Raw genomic sequence first — 21,170 nt, forward strand, 5'->3', positions numbered from 1 at the left:
GTATGTCTTTGGAAATTGAGTTAGGTCCATTTTTATTATAGAATTGACAAAGATCCTCTCTTACTAATTTCCATTCATCTAGATCATTAGATCTAGATTATTTTTCCAGAGAGAAACAAGGGCATATGTTCTTTGCAGTTTCTAAAAGTTCAGTGATTTGCTGTAAAATTATAATCAAACCATGGCTTTCCATAATCTTGACAATGCTCTCTAAAATTTTCCTTGAACAGAAACAGAAGGCTGTTTTCTAAACATCTGTCCCATTTTAGCTGAAATTCTACTTTAACTCTTTTAACAAAATTTCTTTGTTGTTCTTACCCTAATTTCTGGGTTGAAGAGTGGAATAGGGAAATTAGAAAAGTTTTGTCCTATAAATCTATGAAAATATTTAGTCATATATTTTTAAGACATTGAGCTTTTTAGTATCAATTGGTCCTTTTAAGTTTTATCCATTGGCATAATTTAGAAGTGGGAAATGGGGGACCGTTAATTAAAAATAGAGACATGTATCATTAAGGCAAGAATGAAGGGAAGTATATGTATTATTATCAAATTACAGAGCCAAAATTAGGACATAAGACAGTTATGTAAGATGCAACATAGGAGACCCAAATAAAGAATATTTTGGATATTATTTTTCAGTAACGTCAGTACATTTTTAATATTTGAAAATTTCTCCTCCCATAATCTATAGTGATTTAAAAAATCACATAGGCAATAAATCCAATTTTTGTTCATTAATGCAGTGGATAATAATAACACCAGGGGTGCTGTAGTGTTTAACCTTTGCTTAGAATAGACAAATGGCTTTATCCTGCCTTTACTGCTCAGAATTTGTTATACCCTGTATGTAAACTGGAGTCGGTTGTTGACCTTGACGTTGTAAGAAAATGATTTTATGTTTTTTTTTTTTCCTTTAAAGAAACAGGGATTTTGGAGGAATCTTTTATTTGCTTTACAAAACAGTTTACCAAGCGATTTTTCTTGCACAGCATGATAAATATGGAAAATATGTTTTAAAAGATTGCATGTTTTTAACCTGTATCAGATTGCTTATTGTCTTGGGGAGGGTGGAGGGAAGGGAAGGAGGAAGAGAAATTTGAAACATGAAGTTTTATAAAAAAAAGAATGTTGAAAAAACTGTCTTTACATTTATTTGGAAAAACAAATGCTATGGAGAGGAAAAAAAAGTTGCCAAAATATTCATTTAAATAATGAACTTCCCTGGTGCATTTAAAAATGCTTTTAATTTGCAGATACAAAATTTAAACACAGAGTTTTCATGACATTATTATTGCATAAATCAAATAATTTTTTTTCTTTAACAGTTTTGATCTGTTTTCTCTTAGGTGGAAAGAGGAAGTCCTAAAAGCTGTTTCTTATTCATGGGTTCTATTTTGTGTGAAGTAAACTGGGTTAGTGTACTGGCTGATGCCTGGAATCCCAATCCCTATCCAGAAACACGAAGCATGATTGTCTGCCTGCTCTTCATGATTATCTTACTGGCAAAGGAAGATCAACTTGTAGACCAAGCAGTAAGTCTTAAAGGTTAAAGGCCTGGCACATCTTGGTAAATTTCCCTCTCCTTCTTAGGCCTCACATATTTCAGTTACGTGATTTTAGCATGTTTACATTTCTTTTACATGACTCTAAATAGACATTTAGTATTAGAAATTATTAAAAGAATCAGGAAGAATTCTGCCATAACTGGCATATCTTTATCAGAAAAATCTGTGGAAAGACATGAACAAAAATAACACTGGAAAAAGAGTGTGGTTTAGATTGAATATAAAGTACATGAGCCTTGACTGTAACGTAATATGGCTAATTTTCTTGTTTACTTTGCTCTGAAGATAATTAGCTTGAAGAAAGAATATTCATTAGGAGGTATAAAATTAGAAAAAAATTAATTTTATTTTTTAATCTACAAAATTCTGTCTTTTCTTCCTTCCATTCTCCCTCTTTTCCTGAGAATGAGATAAAGAAAAACAAAACCTATATTAGAAACATGGTTCAGTCAAGAAAATCAGTTCCCACATTGGCCATATTTTTATTTTTTATTTTATTTATTTATTATTATAGCTTTTTATTTACAAGATATATGCATTGGTAATTTTTCAGCATTGACAGTTGCAAAACCTTTTGTTCCAATTTTCCCCCTCCTTCCTGTACCCCTTTCCCCCAGATGGCTGATTGACTAGTACATGTTAAATATGTTAAAGTATAAGTTAAATACAATATATGTATACATGTCCATACAGTTATTTTGCTGTACAAAAAGAATCGGACTTTTAAATAGTGTACAATTAGCCTGTGAAGGAAATCAAAAATGCAGGCAGACATAAATAGAGGGAGCACTCATCCCTCTACAACTCACCCATTCCATGGTTGTCCAGCCTTTTCTAGTCAGAGTGAATCCGTTGTGCAAAACAACAGAGTTACAAGAGGAAAAAAAGAACTCTTTTTAGCCTGTAAAAATTTGAGTTTCCTTCTCATCACAAATAGCTGTTCTTTAGTATATTTATTCCTTAATTGTGCAATTAACAAATTCTTTTCCTCGAAGAGAAGCTTGTTGGTGTCATTTTCCAATTTAGTAAGATAAGTTAGAAGGAATCCAGAAATATCATTTCTAAAAAATACTTAGTTAATTTCTTTTGATACAAGATCCTGCCTTATGATTAAGAGGTATAGATTAGTAGATAGTTTCTTGTTTTTACTCACAGAATTCTCAGTAGTTAGAGAAGTTCCCTTCAAAATTGGGCCTATAATATTAATAAATATGTTTATGTGTTTTTTTAACCAAGTCTTGAATTATTGTGTTTACTTCATGTCACTGTATACTGACTTTTTATTATGTTCTACTCGTTGTCAAGCTGCATAGCCAATAACCACTACAAAAATACTGAGAAAAATTCCCTGCTAGAAAAATAGATCAATTCATGTAATTCTAGAACTAAACATCATGTTTATTTGTTTGTTTTTCTCCAGGATTCCCCATTGCTCAATCTCCTTGGACAGGCAAGCTCTCTTTCCTGGCATCTTGTAGATATTGTGTCATACCAAAGTGTCATTGGGTACTTTAGCAGCCATTATCCTCCATCTATCATCCTAGCAAAAGCTTCTTCAGCTGAATTAATAGTAAAACTCTTGAAAGCATCTGCAGGTTTCCATATTCCTACTGATGGACAAATACATCTTGTAAGTAGATTATCTGCTACAAGGTTCTAAGAACTTTTAATGACTAGTAATAATAGAATTGTATAGTGTATATATTTTCATAATATATAGGAGAGTCACTGAGTTATATATAGCTCATTAATTGTCTCATCATAAGATGATGAAAGATGTATTATAATTATATTAGATTTTAAAATTTTCCAGTTAAAAATGCTGCATGATAAATTAGAAATGTTGTTTTATCTTTATTAGTCAGTGAAACATTAAGTACATACTAGGTGCTAAGTATTAAGGATTCAAAGTCAGAAATAAATTAGCCTTTGCCCTCAAGGGGCTTACATTCTTATAGGAGAGACAATATGGACACATAAGAATATAGAATATTTACAAGATGAATAAAAAATAATTATGGAAGAGAGTGTGCTACCTCTGGGGAGTGTGAAATATGGGAATGTGGTATTGGGAATGTCTTTTTGTATAAGGTGGCTCTTGAGCTAACTAAGTCTTAAAGGAAACTATTTATTCCAAAAAGCAGATATGAGGAGGGAATATATTTCAAACAAAGGTGATAACTGGTATGAGGGCAAGGGGATAGGTTATGGAGTGTTGAGAGTATGAAAGTGTAATTAGTACATTATGACAATCCCTGGGTGTGGGGTGGAAGTAATATGTATAAAGTCTGGAAAGGTAGGAAGACCCTTTTGTGACCAGAATGAGGTTAATGTTTAATCCTTGATGCAGTGGAAAACCATTGGGGCTTTTTGATCATGGAGTGACATGCTCAAACTCAGTTTAGGAAAATTATTTTAGCAGTTTTGTGTAAAATAAGTTGGAGTGAAGAGAGACTTGAGTGAGAGTGACCAAACCGAGAACTCATGGGTTTGAGTTAGATAGTGTCAGTGTGAGTGAAGAAGAGTGGGGGGAGGTGTATGTGAAAGATGTTCTAGGGGAAGCACCAGCAAGATTTGACATCTAATTAGAGGGAGGTGGCAGAAGTAACCCCAGGTTTGGGATTCTGGGCAGAATGAGGTTGTGCCTGATGGCAAGGAAGAATTTTGGGAGAAAGGGATGAGTTTGGGTGTTGGGGGAACGACATCTGGAGATGCTTAGAGGTCATCCAGTTTGAGGCACTAAAATTGGTGATATAGTCTTGCCCCTAATCCTAATGTACTTGGAAAGATTTTGCATACATTTATTTATATATACATTTTTTATCTTGCCTAGAACATAGACTCCTTGAGGGCAGGGCTAATTTGATTTTTGTCTTTGCATCCCTAATTCCAAGCACAGTGCTTGCTGCAGAGTATGGCTCAATAAATGTTTGTTATTCTATTGCTTAAGTCTGTAGACCCGCTCCCTCATATCTTTGTGACCTTGCAAAAGCTATTTCACTTTCCTGAATTTGTTTTTTTATTTGTAAATTAGAATCAATTAATACCAGCACTGTTTACTTCCCAGGATTATTGTGAAAATCAGATGAGATAATGAATGTCACATAAAAAAAAAACCAAAAGACTCTTCTATTATTGAATGTGAATATTAATTTAATTTTAGTTGAATTTACTTGAATTCCCCCCTCCCTTTTTTTTTCCTTATTAGGATGCAGTGCCTAAATGCCTAGCTTTCATTCATCAAGTGGTACAGTTTCTCAGCTCTCTGGAACAAAATGGAAAAATTACCTTTGCAGTTCTAGAACAGGAAATGTCTAAGCTTTTGGATGACATTGTCGTCTTTAATCCACCAGGTAAGTGACAAATGGAAAAATTGTTAATTTGTTTTAGCCATATAACTTGGAATGATAATGATAATGAAATCTGAAATACCTCATCCTCTGAAGATCCAGTTCTCCCTTAGTGGGAAGAATTTCCTTCACTTACTTAGCTTTATAGGTTCAGCAGCCATTCTTAAGAAGTCATAGATTCAAGTGGTAGATTGAGGCATTTTTTTTTTTTTTTTTTGACCTGGCCAATGCAGGAATTTGTTTTTCTTGACTGTATTTATTTGTTACAAAAGTTTGCTTTATTTTTTTTTTCTGTTTTTTTCTTTCTTTTCCTCCTTCCCTCCCTTTCTCTTTACCTTCTTTCTTCCCTCCCTCTCTCCCTCCCTTTTTTCTTCCCTCCCTCTCTCCCTCTCTTCTTCCCTCTCTTACTTTCTCCCTCCTTCCTTCCCTCCCTCCCTTCTTCTCTCCCTCCCTCCATTCATGGAGTCTTACTTGAGTAAGATTTTGTACCTCTTGTGCTGTCACTAATTCTTCTATATCTTTCTTTTAAAACTCTCTCTCTCTCTCTTTTTTTTTTTTGTAGTTGTCATCTCATTCAAGAAGTCATCATAACTTCTTTCAGCTACTGTTGTTTTTTATATGAGATATTTCACTTTTTTTTTTTTCAGTTTTTAACCTTTATTATTTCTTGATATCTTATTGTCATTAGTTTTTGTGAGTTAACTTTCTTCAGTAAAGTTTTATGCTTTTTTTTTACTAAGCTGTTTTCTTTTCATATATGTTTCTTCCATAGCTCTCATTTGGGAATTCTTGTTGGGTTTGTGTCTAGTCTGCATTTTTGGCAAGGAAGAACCCATTTACTTGCCATCACACTTTTCTACCCTAGATCTATGGTGAACTGGGTAATGAGTGATGGAGCTACAAGTTGACATCCATTCTTGTTCTCAGCACTAATTTAGGAATCCCCAGGATCTCTTTCTGCCCTCGAGCTTCCTGTCTTGGCACTCTTGTCTTGGCTCCCTCTCTGTCCTTGAGCACTAGGATACTTCTTTTTGTTAGCATGGGTACTGGCACAGTGCATTCTTTATCAGCTTTTACCTCAGTCCTCAGATCTTTCTGTCTGTCTCCTTAAGCTTCTTTGGACTGGGAAAGGGACTCATGACTTTTTCGTGCCTTTCCTAATGAGAATTTGGTCTGGCCCTTTTTCTAGGTTGTTGTGAAGGGGAGATATAGTAGGTGTACTAAGCAAAAATGTGTCTTTTCACCACACCACCTTGATTCTGCTTCTTGGCATTTTATGTATATAATTTTAAACATAAATATACATATATTTCTGTCAGGCATTCTAGTGACTTTATGACAAGTTGTCTTTTTATTTAAGGTTTTGTTTTGTAGATGTTTTGGAATTATTCTCTTTTATCTCAGTTTTTGTATTGGCTCCGTAATATCTCTTTATCATTCATGCTTTTTGTTTACTAATTCTTCCAACTTTATTTACAGAATTGACACTGGGTTAGGGCTTGCCTTTGCTCTTTTTATTTAGAATTTAGATGATGAATTTAGATCCTCTTCAGAGTTAAAGGCACTGAGCAGTAGATCAACCCTTGGTCCACTATCTTATTAGCAGCTTGTCTAGGAATCCATAATTTTGGGCTGAGAAAATGGCCTGTTGTGATTTCTCCTTGAATTTCTCTATCCCTCCGTGGTTTGCTACTCTTGCTTGATCTCTATTACAGTTTCTTTGAGAGAGAATTGGGCAGTATAGCTTTCTGCTAACCTATTATCTGTGCCCCCCCCCCCCTGGTAATTACACTTAATTGCTTAATCAATTAATTAATTAACTGCTTAAATGCTTAAGTCTGTGCAAAAGTTTGCAAAATCCCAAGCTTTACTTTCCCAGGCACTTACACTTGCTTAGTCTGTGCATAGCTGTCATTCTGACCTGATACTTTACTTTCACAAGAATTTGCTCATTGGCCAGTGGAGGCCAAGATGTTTTAAGAACAGATATACTTGAAGCAAATGGGAACGGAATTGCAGGAGTGATATGGTGATATATCAGACTGGTTAGGAGGAGAGACAGTTTGTCTGAGAATGCTAAAATCTTTCCTTGAACCCAATATTCACATAATCCCTTCATACATTGACTGATTTATCTACTTTTTGTTTTCCTTTTTGTTTCCTTAGGAACATTGTGGTTAGAAAGCATTTAAGGATATGGTTAATGATAATAAAGTACTCTCTCATCTTCACTTCACTTGCCTAGCACCACTGTTCTATTTTTTTTTTTTCTTTCACTTTTCATGATCTCTATGAGAGCTAATGCAGCAGGTCTGCTATTGGTATCACACAGATGGACATTTCACAGACTTAGCATCCCACAACTGTCTTTATCAGTTTCTGTATTTTTATCTCTTTACCAGCTTTTCAAACTAACCTGAAGGGGTAATTTATATTTTTTTCTTATTGTGGGTTCATTGATCTTGAAGCTTAACATAATATAAATGCTTCTTTTTTGGGGGTTTGGAATCAATTATGTTGGAGAAATTGTACCTATGATTTCATTGATGTGACAATGTGAAGAAATGTGTTCTATAACTGTAGCCTTACTTTGCAACTCTTAAGGGAGTTACCTAAGGTCATGTATACAATGTATTCAGAGTCTGGACTTGAATTTATATCTCTTGACTCAGTTTTTCTCTATCCATGACAATTTTCTGTTTCTTAACTTTTGAAGTTTTTTGTTTTTTATTTTTGTGTTTGAATGTTTAAGAAATGAAAAGGAAACTTCAATCTTGCTAAATACATCCATCTAAACATTCCACAAGTAATTTTTAATTAGCATTTATCATATTATGGCTCTTATGCACTAGATTCCTAGTTCCTAGATGGTTTAAAAGCATTATCTTCGCCTAGGAAATACATTTTCACGCAGCAGGCCAATACTTATTAATCGTCTAGAACTATGGAATGGCTATGTCTTGGTTCTCTAGGAAGCTATTATAAAACTCTGAAGTCTGCACAAACCATAGCTAAGAATTTAAATATTGCTGTTCTCTCCAACAGATGAATTTTAATAATATTGAAGATCTAGTAATGGGTTACCTATGTGTAACAGTGGATATGTCTATGTATTCCTTTCAGATATGGATAATCAGACTCGCCATATGGCCCTCAGCAGACTCTTTGTTGAAGTTTTAACAATGATGAATAATGCTAGTGTCCCAACAGCCGAGTTCCTTCGGGGTAGTGTCCGGAACTGGATTGACCAGAAAGTGCATGGGCTAATGGTGCTTCCCCTTTTGACAGCAGCATGCCAGAGCCTGGCTTCTGTCCGACATATGGCTGAGATTACAGAGGCCTGTATCACTGCCTATTTCCAAGATGGTGAGCAAGCATCATCTTGCATCGTTGTTTTATTTTTTTCCAGGAAGACAAAGGATGATATATTGAAATATAGGAGATAAAAAAGACCAACATGAATCAGGGAGGTTTCATTCTGAATTCTTGTGTGTCTTTGAATATATCTCCCTTTTTTTGGTATGAGAAAGGGGTGTTCTTTTTTAATAAACCCTACTCATGTTATTTATGCCCCCTTAATTATATCTTTGATTAATATCACAGTGGTGGCATAGGATTTTATTATCATACCCACTATTATTTCAGATCCTTTGTTTATTGGGGAAAACTTAATTATGCACTCTTATTAAACCATTATTGAATCTTAGTGTTCATTCTTAACATTTTCCTTGACAATTTAACTATTAGGGCTTCCATTTCTTCATATGTGATATTAAGGAATTGGTCTTGAGTTAGAAAAGTACTTACAGTAATCGCTTAATAGATCCTTGTTGATTGATTAGATGACTTCTGAAGTTCCTTTTTGCTCCCCAATTCTTTAGCTATGATTTTCCTATCATTTGATTGAAAACTTACCCTTATTCTCAGAAATTCTCAGGTAAATAATATTGTTTAAACTGGCACACTTTTCTCAGTGATTTAAGATACCTTTTAAAAAACAAGTTTTTTATGTGTTTTATTTATTTTTAGTTTCTGGAATAAAACCCGGCATTTTCATAATACAGTATGATAAAAAAAAATGATTGCACATAAAGCTGCAAATCTATTATGTACTATTCCTTTTAAATATGTAATAAAGCTGTCATGTACATTTCTTTTTTATATATATGTTTATCTTGTGAATAGAGTATGTACACATAGACACATACAATTGTATCATCTGACGGGTAGAAATGGGCTTTGTATATCTCCATAATCACCTTAATAAGTAGAGCGGAACTACTGGCACTTATGCAAATATGTCTCCTGTAATCTTTTTAATTTCAGTGTCAAGAAAGTTGCATGTCTGAAAGTCATGGCAAAGTGGGTAGCACTTGAGATTAGAATGATTATGGTGCACATTTATGTTATAATGTCTACATAGACTACTTTAAGACTTTTATTTTTATATTTTTAACCTTTTCTTGATTTTGCTCCTTTTAACTTGTATAATCTTGGGCATGTGTGGTATATCTTTTATTTCCTTTTAGCTTCATTTTCTTCCTTGTAAAAAGAGTTTTTACTAGATAACCTCTCAGGACCTTTTTAGCACTAATTGCTATAACCTTAACATCCCATGACTCAGAAAATTTACTTAAATCTTATCATCAGAAAAAAAGGGAATTGTTTAAATTTCTGATTTAAAACTACCTTTTCATGATTTTGTGAATTTTTAACAGATTGCTATCTAAACACGATAAGCTTTGATAAATAGTAATACACTAGGAAATCAATGGTCCCATTTCCCTTCCCTGCCCATTAGCTTTGTTAATCCCTTTTCACAACATGCCTAAAAAAATTTCCTGTCTCACAAGGCTGTAATTTCTGGGGGCAGAGAAGAGGAGGTCCGTATATTCTGTTTATATAGTATCTGGCATGGTATTGTACTCCATTAGGTAACTTTAAAAGATCTTTTTTTTTTTTTTTTTTTTTTAGCAGGATAAAAGAAGACATGCTCTAAGAATTGGAAACGTCTAATCTTACCTTAGTCAGATTTCCTGTATATTAATAATAGCATCTAGCCTCAATCAAGTGTTTGGTTGCTAAATGTTTCTTACTTAAGAGTCGATGTTCTGAGTTTCTCTAAGACTATTATGAGAAATAATTTTACATTTTGAAATTTAAAGTGAAAGACTCAATTAGAGTAGTTGTTATGATATTTGGTTTTGTTGTATTTACTTAGCTTCTCTGCTTCCTGCCCTGTTATTAGATTCCCTCAACTATCATTTGGGATGGGGTCCTATCCTGGTATCTCTTCAAGTTCCTGAACTCACCATAGATGACTTTATTCAGGAGTGCCTATCTCTTGGAAGTTATTTGACACTATATGTCTATATGCTGCAATGTTTAAATAGTGAGCAAACATTAAGAAATGAAATGAAAATGTTGCTCACCTTAGGAAAGTGGCTGGAACAAGTTTATCCCAGGTAAGTTGTTGGTCTTCTGAATGCCATATTAAACATGTTACTTGGTTACCTTAATGTTTATTTTAATGTGAGTATTTAAATTTTAACTAAGCATGAGCACAAAGAAACAAATGGTATATAGAACAAATAAGAACAGTCCTACGTCAAATTTCTCTTGGTGGGCTTTTGATTAACTAGGACTGTTATCCTTGGAAACACAGTAGAACAGTGGTTTCAGACTCGGAAATGGGACCACTAAACCCTACATAAGGATCCCTATGGGGGCTGTATATTGATTTAGAAATGACACTAACATTAGGAATATTCTATTGTATTTCTTTTATTTTGTTAAATATTTCCCCATTACATTTTAATATGATTTCAGGGCCAGGCCTTATAGTTGACACTTCTCTCTTAGAAGACCTTGCAAAGTGATTACAAGGATAATGCATAGAGAATTAAGATATGAAACCTTCCATTAAAAGCAAAACATTTTGTTATTGTAAACTCTGGTTGTGCAGAGTAGGGCATATTACCAAAACCCCATGGAATGACAGAATGTTGGGACTGGAAAGGACCTTAGAAGTCATGAGTACAGATTCTGAGGCTTTTCTTGTCTGCTTCATTGTATGGATGAGAAAACTGAGTCCAGTGATTTGCTTGAGGTCACACAGTTAGTTCTGGGAGTTCAGGAACTAGCATCCAGATGCCAAGCCAGTTATGTTTCTGTTACCAGTTGATGATCTTAAGCATATTTCCTTATTGTAACTTTCTTTTTTGAAAGTATTATTTTTATTTGAATCTTCAATTTAATGGTTCATACCATGTAACATAAACCTAAGTGTGGGAGGGGATGGCAGGGTGAGGTGCAAATCAGCTCCTAATTTTTCCCTTTCTTTTATTATGTATCCTCTCTAAGCTCTGTGAGAGATGAGGCAAAGCTCTTTCTGTGGTGGCACCAAGCGCTGCAGTTGGCCCTGATCCAGGCCGAACAGGATGATGCTGTGCTGATTGGATCTGTCATCCGGACTCTTCTTGGAATCCAAAACAGACAGAGCCAAACAGCCGAGGAAAGGCTGAGCTCAGGGATCCTGGGTGCCATTGGATTAGGCAGGAAGTCTCCCTTGTCTAACAGGTAAGAATTGGAAGGAAATACTTTTCTCTGTGAATTCCTAATTCCAGAACTGGCATGGATGTTGATGAAAAAAACTGTTGATTTTGACCAAACACCCATTGATTTAAAATTAGAGTGCTGTTCCCCAATGAAGTGTCTGATGAAAAAAAGCACACAAAAGTATGAAGTAAAGACCACCACCAATTATAGACCACATTCCCTCCATTAGAGTCTTTCTCCAATGTCTTATGGAAAGGAACTCTGCTGTTTCAGTTCTGCTCTGAGCCTGCATGTGGACCCAGTGATAGACTGTGTGCCTGCTGTTACGACTCATCAACACCTAATCTCTGCCAAGCTCCATATTAGATACAGGGCATGCAAAGGTAGGAATGAAGCAATCCTTAAATCCCAAGGAGCTCTTTGGGACCAACCTATATATTTGAGTGAAGTTTCTTAGCAGAAAGTTGGCTGCCAAGTGATGAATTTCTTCAACCTAAGCAATTTAAGAAAATTACCATGGTATAGAGGAGTTGTGACCTGTTTCAGTGCTGGTGTGTTCATGATGTTTTGCTGTCTGTGATGTATTCACATTTTACATAAACCATATTTTGAAGAAAACCATAGCCTATATTTCTACCAATATAGTTGGTTTCAGAAGTCTATGATAACAGTGTAGTATGGTGTGTGATAGATTTAGTCAGAGGACCTGTATTCTAGTCCAAAATCTTCTGGGCTCAGCTATCTTTTATGTAAAATAAGAATGCTGCATATGTGCTTCCCTAAGTCTCTTTCAGTTCTAAATCCTGTCATTCTATTTGGATCTTCTTGGTACTCTTGCAGGTATTTTAAGCTTAAAAATTAACTTTTCCAGCACAAGAAGTTAAAAATCAATGTGTCCATGTCATTATAATCCTGTAAAGCCATGACTTTATTTGCTTCATGTATTAAGATACATAAAGTCAGATAGCACAAGGACAAAATCAGGTTATTTAATTAAAAACTTATCATCATTAAAGATGTGTTAAAAGCCTCTTAGTTTATTATTATTAGTATTATTACTGTTGAGAAAGAATTTTGAGTAATCTTAAAAAAAAACAAAAACAAAAAGCCCCTCCTAGAGGTTTGAATTAGAATTTTGTGTGAAAGAATATGTGTCCTTTTGGTCAGATTCCTAGATTGTCTTTTTTCACACTTAGTTTTATCTCTGTTATTCTCTTCTAATCCTAATCAGTATTGAAGATATTTTTCATACATTTGGAATAACAGCATTCTTGTGGAAGAGCCAGACCTGGTGAAATATAACCATTCCAAAGCCAAGAAGTCTATATTTTAACAGTTCATTTCATAGTATATTGTAGAATTCAATAGGATTCAGCAAGTTAATTTTTCTTAAAAGTTTTTCATGTTGTCCAATATTTAATGTATCTTTGATTTCACCTCTGCTCAGTAGCAAATTTGTAACTTAGACTTTTCTTAGTTGCCTTTGCTTAATCAAAATATACATAGGTATTTATGCGTGTGTGCATGCACACACATATGCATATATAGACACATGTGTTTATATATTCATACATAAACATGTATATGTGGCTTGGCTTTGTTTTTATTTTAATCTTTAAGAGCTACAAGTTAATTTCATAAGTCCATAAGACCTAGTGTGCTTGTTGGTATCAAATTTCTCCTTCTATTGAGGGGATATACTTTTATTCCTATAACTGAATTTAATGCTCTGTATTTGCTATTATGAATGAAGAATTAAAATATACTAAAGCTCTGTATATTATAAGTAATATGTATATGTATGTTTGTGTGTGTATTTCTCTGTGTGTATATGTGTGTGTGTGTGTGTATATACACACACACACACACATATGTTTTGAGATTGAGCTTAAGATTTATTGATGGCATTAACAAAAAATTGAAATATTTTACTACAGTTTAATTTTAATAAAAATTCCTAGACTTGATTTGTAATGATTATTTAAATTATAATTGATTCCTCCTATTATCTTTGCATTTTCTAAGGTTCCGTGTGGTTGCAAGAAGTATGGCTGCCTTCCTTTTAGTTCAAGTTCCTGCAGAAGATCAAATTCGTTTGAAGTCTGGTTCTGAATTACATTTCTCTCCAAAAGCTCAGCAAGTATGTAATAAATAACCTCTTTTCTTTGTAATCAATCCAGTGAAGGTTTTTAAGCAAGGGAGTGATGTCCAGTTATACATGTAGATTGGGAAATTTAATTTGGCATCTGTGTAAAAAAGGACTAGGGAAACTAGTTAGGAGGTTTTTCTAATAGATTGGTAAGGTAGAACATCTGGGAAGTAGTACTATCAGTGAAATTCAGGGGAGGAAGCCAGATTATGAAGCAGTAGAAACAATAAATGCTATTCTAAAAAGTTTAAAGTGAACATCTTTTGTAATATCAAAGAACCAGAGACAAGGCCACTGCCCACTTGTTGAAGAATGGCTGACCACATTATGGTGCCTAAATGCAGTGAAGAACCATTCATACTGCAAATAAGAAATTTAAGATTATGAAGAATTCAGACAAACATGGGAAGACATATGTGATACACAGTGAAGTAAACAAAACCAGAAAGCAATTAGACAACGGGCAGAAGGGAGCTAAGTGATAAGATTAAAGAAAGGGTGATTAAAGTACTTTTAAACAGTGCATAGGAAAAGCTAAAGCAAATTCAGAAGTAAACAAAGGTAAGTAGGACAACTTTGAAAATAACACGTTGAATTTGTGTATTGTATGTTTGTGTGCGTATGTATATCAAGTTATGTGTGAGATATTTGTATTTTCATATATAATCTTTTTCTGTTTTGTATATGGAAATGTTTTCATGTTTGTTTAAAAAAAAATTCAGAGGTTTTGACCATGACCCTGAGTTCACTTCTGATTCTGTGAAGTTTTTAATTTCCAATAAAAATTAATGCTACTTTTAATCTTAATTTGATGTAGAAGAACTCTCTTTTAGCTTGTCTACTACTACTTGGCTTCAAATAACATGAACTTTGAGTAATTTATCTTTAATCTACCAGCTCACCTCCTAATCTTATCAGATCCTCTTTGTGTTTGCTCCTTGAGCAAGGTAAGAACCTGTATCTCTTCAGATCAAATATAATTTTACATCTATACATATATGTTTATATCAATATCTATCTATTATTCCCTCTCTTTCTCTCTATTCTTATTTTGGTTGTTGTTACCCAGCTGCCCCCATTAGTGCCACTTTTCTGATCTGTAACTCCCTTATTAGTGCTCAGCACACTCATTCAGGAAGGGTAGAAAGGCAGGGTACCTTCCCCTTTTTTCTGGAGTCAAACACTGCTCCTTATATCCATCTGAGTATCTTCTTTTCTCTTTGCTCTCCTGAGAAGAGAAACAAGGCAAACCCCTTTCAACTTTTTGATTTGATTCATATCATCAAAAGCAAGAAGGGAGTATGACGTGCATGAAAGAAGCAGTGTGGTGACTTAAGAACCTTTTAGTCAGGTTCTTTTAGCATTTAGCAAATGACTTTTGAAGCATGGTTCATGCAAAAAGTTTTAAGTGAAAGGATAGACGGATGACTTAGGCCATAAGGTCTAAGAGTGAAATGAAAGTTCTAAGTTCTACTAAATGGAAATAAAGTTGTTTCCTCACAGGGAAGCTGATCTTATGGACAGAAAACAGAGAAAAATTAGGTACTCCGATTATGTGATCTTGACTTTTAATTGAAAAGGGAGTTCAACAAGGGAAAGAGCAGTGTAACGTGGGATGATTCTGGAAGGGCTAGAACCCGAGATGGATCTACAATTGGATTTGGATTTGTGTGGGGAGTAGGGAAGAGGATTTTGCAAGTAGGGAGAAAAGAATGGGTAGAAGATTGAATTCTAGGGTGAAGTTAATATTTGGTTTGGTTTTTGTTTTTGCCTTTGTCTTTGTCTTTGTGAGGCAATTGGGGTTAAGTGAGTTGCCCAGGGTCACACAGCTAGGAAGTGTTAAGTGTTTGAGGTCGGATTTGAACTCAGGTCCTCCTCCTTACTCCAAGGCTGGTGCTCCATCCACTGCCCTATATAGCTGACCTGTGAAGTTAATATTTGAGTAGGAAAGAAGGAAGATTGGAAAGGAAGTATAAAGTCAGGTTATTGAAGACCTCAGAAATCAGGAAAAAGAGTTTTGCTTCCAACTGTTGTCTTTATGGCATATGTACGTAAGTATACATACATAGGCATATAAAATATTTTTTCTACCTTTGTACATTTTTCCTGACATTGATACTTAGATTGGATTTTCAAATAGGTATATGCTATCATGTCTATATGTAGTTAAATTTCATCTTCTTTGTTTTTTAGGCACTGAATACTCTTGAATCCATGTCTTCAAGCAAGCAGTATGTAGAGTATCAGGAACAGATCTCCCAAGCATCCCAGTTTATAAAGCATCCTGGCCATTGTCTTCAGGATGGGAAAAGTTTCCTGGCTCTTCTTATTAACTCTCTGTACCCAGAAGTGCATTATTTGGACATTATTCGATAGCAACACTGAGGTCCATGGAAAACTCTGATTATTTCTGTTTACATTTGATGTTGTTATTGCACAAAGTAACTTTGACTGTCTAGGTCCCCTGTAACACTGAGTACATACAGCCAGTGAGGAGGATGGTTGGAAGGAATATGGGCACTGGTTATTTCTACCAGGTATTTTGGGTGCAAGAAGTGTGTGTGTGTGTGTGTGTGTGTGTGTGTGTGTGTGTGTGTGTATGTGCACATGTGTTTTCTTAGCTATTACAATAACATTATGTTGAAGCACCAAGGACTTATTTAGTTTTTATTCCTGTAAAAATGAAAAATTTTATAAGTTTCAACATGATACAAAGCCAGTGAGTCTTACAAAATGACACAATAAGGGTCACAGATCATAGGACAATTTTTTTCTTTTTCATTTTTCTCCTTGCCCTTAAAAAAAAAATAAACTACTGAAGTTCCCATGTTAGAACTACATCCAGTTGGAGTCACATGAAAAAGCTACACTTTGAATCTCATTTGGACTCTTCAAAAATATAGCCACAGTTAGTCTGAAAATTAGAAATTGTTTATATTTTCAAAAGTAAAGTCTACTTTGTGATTCTACAATCCTTTGGAAAATTTGTTCTTTCCCTTAGATGAGAGAAGCCAAGATGTTATTAAATAACTACATTTATTCTGGCTTCCTTTATTATTTATTATTAGTTACAAATCCATTACTATGTAACACCACAGGCCCAATCCCCCTTATTTCTCTACAAAGTTGTCTTCAGTTCTTGGTGACCAGGCTTTTCTGATGAGTTCTCTGGACCCCTTCTCACATCAGCACGTTCCCAGACATTTATTCCAAGGCTTCCTGGCTGTCCATAGTACCTGCAAGGGTTAGTGTGCTATGCTGGCCCAACTTTCAAGAATCCAGGGGCCACTTCTATGGGAAACAACTGAGGATAATTGGTGTAGTGTGTGTTTGTCCTGGCAAGCTCCTTATTTCCACACACCACATCCCTGAATCAGCTCAGCAATAAAAATGGAACATCTGGAAGTCGAATATGCTTTAGGAGTCAATCCTTGTCTAAAACAATGGTTATCATGTCCTGGCTGTTGATGAGAAGCAAGAGATAGTTGATTGTAATGTTCCTGAAAAATATGTAAGATTCACCATTTGAGGATTCTGTTCATTCATAAAACAAGTCAAAAGGAGAAAAGAATGAGGATATCTTTCTGTTCTCCTCTTTAGCTCTTTATTTGAATTCCAATAGAGGTTAGAAAACCATTCAAAATTCTTAAGAATTTAGTTAAGGCTTACTGGCCCAGGAAGATTGATATTCCTGAATTCTGGATTTGCTGAATAAGGCACCTTATTTTCCCTCAAAGTACATTCAGTTTTTAAATATCTATTACCACAGTCTGGCTGTAATAAATCCACATTCTGTGTCATTTTTTCAGCATATTTTTGCTGCATATTTCTTTCTCTAGAAATTAGCCAATTAGTTTCTATTATCATAGCACTGCCTGCCTGAAATAAATTTTGTCTGTTTAAGTTGCATAATGCCCTATGTGTTTACCTGTAGCTTGGGAACATGTTGTTTCCTTCTTTTTCCATAGTCACACAGAGCTTTTAGTGAGCATTCCCTGCTCAGATAATCATTTGAATATTTGTTCTTATATCTGGCTATGCAGAACAATTCTTATGTTGAACTTCATGAATTAAGTAAAAGAAATTTATCCCAGAGAAACATTCTCTAAAAGTCTTCCATCTATGCTTATTCAGCAAATTGACCATTTCCTAGTTTTTCCTGGCTTGATTTTTTCCTCAGTCTTTTGAGTTTATTATTTCTCCAGTGCCCATTTCTTTTTGTCTTCCTTATATTGTACATGATCAAAATCTTAGAATTCTTAGTTTTTTAACCTGGGCGTTTTGGCATTGTTTTCTTTACTACTGTAAAGCACAGTGCCTTGCTCATGGGATGCACTTAATAAATTTTCTTGAATGCATTTGACTGGAAAACCAACCCTACTGGCCTGATTTTAGCATTTCTATATGGTTTCTTGGAGGAAAAGATGAACCATAGTAGATGAAAATATCAAATGGCAGTGTATATACTTTAAGGAAAATTATGTTCAATCTGTTAACTTTTGGAACTTTATAATATTTATAATGAACTTGGTTTGTAAAGATTTTAAGAAATAAAGAACATTATTGGTTGCATCTGCAAAGGAATAAGAGGTTTGTGGGGAGATTACCTTGTGAAAATATATTGATTATGAAAAAATGTGTTAATTGTGAAACTGAATGTAGACTTGTTGCCTGGAGTCTTCTCATTGATTTTGCACTGTAATTTGAATAGCAGAGATGTTTGTTAAATAGGCCTCCAGAATTATTAATGTTTAGTGTTTAACTTTCTAGGTGATGTTAGGATTCCAGTAAGGTTTAGCTTCCTGCATGGACTGAATAAATGGGTGACAGTGGGAATTCGAGGCCAAAGTTGTGTGGTAAGCTACTAAAGTGACCTGGGGCCAGAGAAATAACCTTAAAGAAACAGTGCTGTTTATGTACAGTTGCAACTTCCTGGAAAAAAATACTGACAGATTGACTAATTTTACTTACACTCAAGGGCCAGGAATATTGCACTCTTTCCTTTGAGAATGAGCATTTTCCTTTCTTGAGCAATTTTTTTGAAAATGTGAACTTAGGAGAATGGGACCTGAAAACATAAATTTTTACCTGGTCTAACCACAAGCCATGGGACAATGCCTGGTGACATCCATTTTGGGAGGGTGCACTAGTCATAGGCTTTTAGTCACATTCATACTTGGAGAAAGCAGTTGGTCCACAATATCCCCTTCAGATAAAAAGGAGGGTGATGAGGACCTTAGGCTTTTAATTTTAATGCATATTTCTGCCTACCCTCAGTCTTGGATTAACAATAAATGAGGCTGTCTAAGAAGTTATAACTTTATCTTTCATGTTTATTATACTTAGTCTCTTATAGAGACAAGGTGTCATCCTAGTAAAAAGTCCATGAGAAGAAAATAGTAACAATCAGGTTTGTTTTGAGAGTATGACAATATTTGGAGCCACTGCAAGGTCTTCATTACCTACAAGTGCCCACTTATTATTCAGTTCTGGAAGGTAGTCTACCATTTTTTTGATTACTGTGTTTCTTCACTAACTTAATTTTATATTTTTTCTTCACATCACATAATATCAGCTCTGTTATATGTGTGAAAAATAATGCAGACTTGGTGATACATACCTATAATCCTTGCTATCAGGGAGACAGAGGTTGATGGATCACTTGAGCTCAGGAGTTCTTAACTGCAGCAAAACTACAGCCTATTGGGTATCCATACTAAGTCCAATACCAATATTGTAACCCCCAGAGAGCTAGGGCCACCAGGTTACCTAAGTAGGGCAATCTTCCCCAGATCAAGCATGGAGCAGGTAAAATTTTCCTTGCCCAATAGAAGTGGGATTGGCTTGATTGACCACTGCGTATCCAGTCTGAATAAGGAGAGACCTAGTCTTAAAAAAAAAAAAAAAAAAAAAAAAAAAAAAAAAAAAAAAGGAAGGAAAACTGAGATTTAAGAACAAAACAATAACCAATCCTAAATAAAACTAATCTGAACCAAATTTCAACCACTTCTTTCTCAATGAAGTTAACAGATGGCACTGATCAAATCCAAGCTATAGTATCTTTCCTTCCTTCCTCTCTCTGAAGGTGATAGACTATTGAATTTTTAATGCTAGAATGATCTATTGGCTAAGGATGTTACAGTCATTTTTTCAGAATTGGAAGGGATATTATTGGGTATTACCTAATTCAATTTCTTTCACTTGATGTAGAAATCCCTTCTATAGAACCCTAAACAAGGAATCATTCATGCTTCCAACAACAGGGAACTCACTACCTCATCATGCAGTCATTTTATTATTTGGAAACTTTTGTTAGAAATTTCTTTGTAAGGTTTAGCTTAAATTTGCCTCTATATAGTTTTCAGTGAATTCTGAAAAAAAAAAATCTACTCTCATAGATGAACACTTTTCAAATATTATAAAGCAGCTGTCTTGTCTCCCCTTGATATTTTCCATATCAGAGAACCTTAGTTCTTTTTAATTGTTATTCATCCAGTTCTTTCATTGACTCTCTTGGGCATATTCTAACATATCTTTTCTAAAAAGTAGCATCCAGAATAGAGCATGGTGCTAGAAATATTTAATTGTATTAGTTTTTCTTCCAGTAACCTGAACATTACTATTACTAGCCTAAAATTACATGAACTTTTTCAGTAATGCCATTTTAATTTCGGCTCATAGCAAAATTGTGATCAATTTAAACCCAGATTGTTAATTTCATTCAAAACATTTGCTAAAATGATAAACTTTCCTGTACTTTGTTCAGGTTTTTAAGAAAACCTTGATGCAGCATTTTACATCTGTCTATTAAATTTTGTCATTGTTTCTGGGACAGCATTCTGTTCTGAGGTTAGTGTATATTTCTGTTTCTACATCAAATAATTTTAGCTAATATGTGTGTTTACATGTACATACATGTATATGTGTGTGCATTTGTATGTGTACACACTTTTGGAAGCAATCAGGGTTAAGTGATTTGCCCATGATCACACTACTACTAAGTGTCTGAGGCTGGGCCTTGACTCCAGGCTGGTGCTCTATCCCCTGCCCCACCTACCTGCTCCTCCTAATATATTTCTAAAAGATAAATAATAAAAATCATACCTACCCCAAGACGTCCTAGTTGCTCACAGATTACTCTGATTTGGGTTCATATTTTGCAGCAGTGCACCAATGTTTCTTTCAGAAAATTCTCATTATACTAGGAATTTGGGGGCTTTGAGTCATTGCATGACTTGCAGCATATTAAGAATTAAAATTTCCTTATTTCTGGGTGGCCAACTCACTTCTTACAACTTTTAAATTAAACCACTATGTTTTGAAATAATAAAAGCTGCTTCTCATACCTTTTAATTTTCCAATTATGGATGTAATAATTTATCTTAATATGCCATTGGTACTTAAAATTCATTTTTCTTCCAATGGATGACTAAATTATGTGGAGGAACAGAAGTTCTTTAATCATTTTCCTTTACATTTGTAGTATGACATTGTAAAACCACTGACTTATTTTGGTCGTTGTGCAATATTCATTTTTCATTCACT

The 21,170-nt window shown here is 34.5% G+C and overlaps 1 protein-coding gene across 3 annotated transcripts in view; it reads left to right on the plus strand.

Moving 5' to 3' along the window:
- EPG5 (ectopic P-granules autophagy protein 5 homolog) overlaps nucleotides 1-19,556 on the plus strand; it is a 141,398-nt gene extending 121,842 nt beyond the window's left edge. For 2 of the 3 annotated variants that reach the window (XM_031945999.1, XM_031946000.1), the window contains exons 37-44: nucleotides 1,350-1,535; nucleotides 2,989-3,198; nucleotides 4,777-4,921; nucleotides 8,042-8,284; nucleotides 10,167-10,383; nucleotides 11,282-11,497; nucleotides 13,502-13,616; nucleotides 15,819-19,556. In XM_031945999.1, coding sequence (XP_031801859.1) covers nucleotides 1,350-1,535; nucleotides 2,989-3,198; nucleotides 4,777-4,921; nucleotides 8,042-8,284; nucleotides 10,167-10,383; nucleotides 11,282-11,497; nucleotides 13,502-13,616; nucleotides 15,819-16,001 — 1,515 coding nt within the window. In that variant the 3' untranslated portion in view covers nucleotides 16,002-19,556. Of the gene's footprint in view, nucleotides 1-1,349; nucleotides 1,536-2,988; nucleotides 3,199-4,776; nucleotides 4,922-8,041; nucleotides 8,285-10,166; nucleotides 10,384-11,281; nucleotides 11,498-11,749; nucleotides 11,860-13,501; nucleotides 13,617-15,818 lie in introns of all 3 variants that reach the window. The other variant, XR_004230864.1, reaches the window with a different exon arrangement.
- The last annotated feature ends 1,614 nt before the right edge of the window (nucleotides 19,557-21,170 follow it).

Source organism: Sarcophilus harrisii, chromosome 1 (assembly GCF_902635505.1).
Source record: "Sarcophilus harrisii chromosome 1, mSarHar1.11, whole genome shotgun sequence".
NCBI lineage: Eukaryota > Metazoa > Chordata > Mammalia > Dasyuromorphia > Dasyuridae > Sarcophilus > Sarcophilus harrisii.